This window comes from Cucurbita maxima, unplaced genomic scaffold (assembly GCF_002738345.1).
Source record: "Cucurbita maxima cultivar Rimu unplaced genomic scaffold, Cmax_1.0 Cma_Scf00007, whole genome shotgun sequence".
Lineage (NCBI taxonomy): Eukaryota > Viridiplantae > Streptophyta > Magnoliopsida > Cucurbitales > Cucurbitaceae > Cucurbita > Cucurbita maxima.
This window is the reverse complement of record NW_019272023.1, coordinates 4684920-4689738: the sequence shown is the minus strand read 5'-3', so window position 1 is coordinate 4689738 and position 4819 is coordinate 4684920. Positions and strand designations below refer to the sequence as shown.

At 27.6% G+C, this 4819-nt stretch overlaps 1 protein-coding gene across 1 annotated transcript in view; it reads left to right on the top strand.

Moving 5' to 3' along the window:
* Positions 1 to 3122: 3122 nt before the first annotated feature.
* The window catches only part of LOC111482478 (caffeoylshikimate esterase-like), a 4969-nt gene continuing 3272 nt past the window's right edge, over positions 3123 to 4819 (top strand). The window contains exons 1-3 of the mRNA XM_023128287.1: positions 3123 to 3354; positions 3494 to 3587; positions 3714 to 3746. Coding sequence (XP_022984055.1) covers positions 3334 to 3354; positions 3494 to 3587; positions 3714 to 3746 — 148 coding nt within the window. The 5' untranslated portion in view covers positions 3123 to 3333. The remainder of the gene's footprint in view (positions 3355 to 3493; positions 3588 to 3713; positions 3747 to 4819) is intronic.

Sequence of the window (4819 nt, the reverse complement as noted above, 5' to 3'; positions counted from 1 at the left end):
CATATATATATATATATATATATATATATATATATATATATATATATATATATATATATTCCTAATATATTTTTTATTAAAAAAATGTAAAGCATCTAAAAAAATTCAATAATTTTTATTCTAATTATTGGAAAAAAAAAAGGATTTATCTATTATTTTATTACATCTAATTTTCTTATAAAATTAGAGTTTTCTGTATAATCTGTTAAAATAAAATAGTTGCATTAGACAAAATAAGAAGAGTCTATATTCTTTTAACAAAAAAAAATTATTCTAAAATTTTTTAATGGAATTTTCTTTTAATTAGTTTGTATTGTAAATATTAAATAAATTGTTAAAAATATATTACAATGAATTAGAAAAAATTTAGAATTTATTTTTTATTAATTCATTTTAGTTATTTAAAAATGTGAAAATGTTGTTTAAATGACCAGAATTTTCAACACGAAATTAATAATAAAGAAATTAAACTATATACGGTTTAAAATTATTAGTAGTTTGTTGATTGAATTTTAAAATAGTTAATACATTTTAAACTTTTAATTTTGTATTTAGTTTTACTCTTTAACATTTTAAAAAAAATATTTATACATTAAACTGATAAATATATATATATATATTTAAGATATATTTATTCTATTAACATGATTCTTCTATTCTTTTATTTTTTTATGATTTTAAGTTAAATTAATAAAAATATTTATAAATTTTGTATTTAGTCTCAAATTATTATTTTTTAAAAGTTTTATTAAAAAGTTCCTATAAAATTTTAAAAGTAGATTTAATACTCTTTTATCTTTATAAAAAAAATTAAAAATTCTTACGGTTAATATATGGACAAAAACCGTCTTTCAACACTTTATAAATTATCTCTAACTTTTTTAATCTTACTCTTAAAATTTATGAGTATTTTCTTATTTTTTTAATAAAAGTTTAAAGATGTTTTTTTTATTTTATAAGGAAGTTTTAAAGGCATTTTTAAAGTTTTTCAAAAAAGAAGAATATTTTTGTATTTTTTACCTTAGTTAAAATGTATTTTTGAATATATATATATTTTTTTTGTAAGCCTATGTTTAAATTTTTTTAGACTTTTTTTAAATTTTAAAGCTACTTTTTTTAGGCAAAAATATATAGTTGGAACCTAATTTTATTAATTTAGCCTAAATTTTATTCTCCACGTTTTCTTTTATTCAAAATTCATAAATAGTAATTATTAGTAATTATAAGGGATAAGTACTTAATTTTGTAGGCACATAATGAATAGCTATGTTTGGGCTGAAAAAGTAATTTTAGTTCCTTCATACATTTTTTATCTCCAAATTTCCTCTTAGAGGTGTTTGGGATAAGTCAACCTCATATTCAAGACAACACAATACAATGCCCTCCAACTTCAAGAACTTCGAATACGAATTCTACCCGATGATAAAATTCAAATGCTAAACTATCAAATTTACGGATATGTCAATATCTCATTCAATTAAAGCTCGTGATAGAGGGATTTTACATTTTTGCCCATTTAAATAATTATTGAACTATGCTCATTTTAACGTATACACAATCTATTGTAGCATGTGTACAGTTTATTTGCAGAAATGGAATGGGAAACTTCAAGAAAAGATGACATGTGAGATTCCATGTCGGTTGGAGAGAGAAATGAAACATTTCTTATAAGAGTAGAGAAGCCTCTCCCTAGCAGTTGTGTTTTAAAATTGTGAGTATGTGATACGTAACGGGCAAAAATGGACAATATTTGCTAGCGGTACATTTAGGTGGTTACACGACCTCTGTCCAATGCCACTTAGAAGCTGAAGTTGTGGGCTTGTGAGAGCTCCAACACTAAGGATCACCCCTCCAAACCCAAAAAAAAAAGGACCCATCTAAGACTAGTTAACCGTTCTTGTCACGAGAGTATCATTAGAGACAACTTTATATTTTTGAAAATGGTCCTAAGAATTAAAGTTGATGATATTTATAGATTTTTATTATATTTTTGATATCTTATTAAGGGATTTCTTGTTTTCCCTTTTGTCCTAATTTGCCATACATCATGTAGGGACGTTAGCATTGAGTTACCCATTTTGACGAAGACAGAAAGGACTAAAATTTGATATGGATTGTTGTGTTTGAGGTTAGGTGGCCTATTGATAGATGTTGTTGATCAATAATGAGAGTATTTTATAACGTTTTTATTACACTAATTTGAATTCAAATATGACTATAGGTTAGTTGTGGAAGACATTAATGTCGTGACTACTTTTTCAACATGTTTGAGAAAAACCCAGTTTTTTCTTGCTTCAATCATTAACAGTTCCAGTCACACAAAATATATATATATATATAATATTTTTTATAACTCTTGGTTTGATTTTTTTTTTTAATTATTCTTATATATATTTTAAATAAAATTATAAAACATATGTGGTACAAAATTGATAATATTTTAAGGGAAAATATTATTTAGATTAATACCCGATGGCTGTTTAGTTAATTTCATAAAATTGCGTAATCCTAAAGTTGGATTTGGTCCTAAACTTCAATAACACATATCCAAATATACTAAAATTATAACTTAATATGATATCTCAACGTAATATTTAATTTGTTCGGTTGATATTTTGAGGGTGGATTTGAACATTCAAAATTTCATAAAAACACCTTAAATTTACCATAAATCAAAGTAGAGAGTAAAATTAAGAGTTCCTCCTCCACGGAACTTTGAAGTGTTGTACATCGAATCGAAGCTAAGGAATCAAAAATCTCAAGAAACCATCCACAAACACGAGAGAATTTAACCTCTAAACTTTCAAAACAAAATCCATCACTAAGGCTACAAAAATGGTACGATATTATTTGTTTCTATTTGGTTTTTACCATTTGGATTGAATGTTATCCACATATTTGTTAGTTCGAAGAAAAAAAGAAAAAAAAAATTAAAGTTTAAGGGAAGTAGAAATTATGCATTTTGAATTTAATTTGGGAATAAATATTGGAGGGACGAGAAAAGATGTATATAAATAGCTTGCGGGGAACACAGAGAAAAGGCCACAAATCTAGAAGCTGGTTCCCGATGTGGGACTCTTCATCGCTTTCAAAATCGTTTCGATTCCCAAAGCGCATCCCAATCTTTTTTTATTATATAAAATTCTAAATTCTCTCTCTCACTCTCTCCTGTCTGCTAGCGGTTCCTTTGCCGTCTCGATCGGAAAGTTTTCAAGTCTGTGAGCGCACTGCACAATAATTCTCTGTACCATTATCCGGAGAATCGTCTTGAATGAAGCGTAGCCGAAACTGATTCTTCTTCTTCCTTCTGTCTTTCTCAATCGGCGTGCAAAAATGGAGGTCCAATATCAAGAGGTAACTGGACTCTCTCTCTCTCCCTCTCCCTCTCTTACTTTATTCGGCTTCGAAATGTTCTTCGATCGTCTTTTCCTTTTTCGAGAGATTCTTCTGTTCTGTATCAGTATTAATCTGAAATGGATGGCTTATTTGGAAGGAATACTTGAGGAATTCCAGAGGAATCCAGATTTTCACTTGCCGATGGATTCCGAGGCTTTCTTCTCCGAAGGCGCTGGTCTTCCTCTGCCATGGTTGATCCTCTCTCTCTCTCTCTCTCTTCAATCGATCGGTTTCTCTCTCTAAAAAGTAGGAGGAATGTGGTGATTATGGCACTGGTGCGGTAATTAATTTCAGAGTTATTGTTTTTGGTTGAGCAGGATACGGCATGGAGTGCAGTGGATTCATGAGAGGTGATAATTACTTCTCTCTCCCATCTCTCTCTCTTTCATTATTGTTCTTCTGTTTCTGTAGTTTGGATTGATTTCAATGCTCTGCTCTCGTTTCCCTTTTATTTATTCTTAATATTTTTATATTCATATCATGATCGTAATCTATTCTATAATATTTTTGGTTTTATTTTTCCTTTTGGATCGGTGACTTTTTCTTCCTTGGAAAATGGAATGAGGATAACTCTGACGTATGAACTTGCCATGTTGAGATGGATGCTGCCACTATTTGAGAAAAATTAAATATTACCGATACTAACAAAATTTCACTGGGAATGGGAAACCATAATCAGGGATTTGATTAAATTGTCAACAGCTTTTACGAAACACTATTGTTTTCAAATTTTTCTTGTTTTGGTCCTAAAATTCAAATTCATTTACGAAATAAACTTATCAAATCGAAATTCCTTCTGTTCTCAAGTTCCTGTTTGGTTGCCGAACCACATGAATATTGTTTAAAATAAAGTCTACTTTTTTTAGAGACTAAAATTCAAATAAATTTAAGTACATTTTGAAGACTTAAAAATATCTGAAACAAAAAAAACTAAATTTGATAACATACATTAGCTTTTTGATTTTTTGGAATGGAATAATAATCCATATAAAAATTCACATTATGTAAAAATTTTATTGCTTTAAATTCACAGATTATATATATATATGTATGTATGTATATTCTCCCCGTTCTCCAAACGGGGATTCTGTCCCATTTGAGATGAATCTTCACTGGGGCTTTGGACGTCTCTAATTAAGAACCACAAAAAGAACTTAAATTAGGCATAGATACCAAAAGTGGGGTTTTATTTAATATTTTGATGGTTGTTAGGTAATCTTTATATTTCTCATTTATGAATCAGTCTTTTGTTATTTTGAGAAATATATGCATTTAATGATGTTTATGATTTTTTGTTTCTCATTTTAAAGAACTGTTTAGCACTGTACAAAAAAAAAGGAAAAAAAAGGAAGAAAAATTGTTTGGTTTCTTGTTCTTTTTTTTTTTTTTTTTTTTTTTTTTTTTTTTTTTTTTTTTTTTTTTT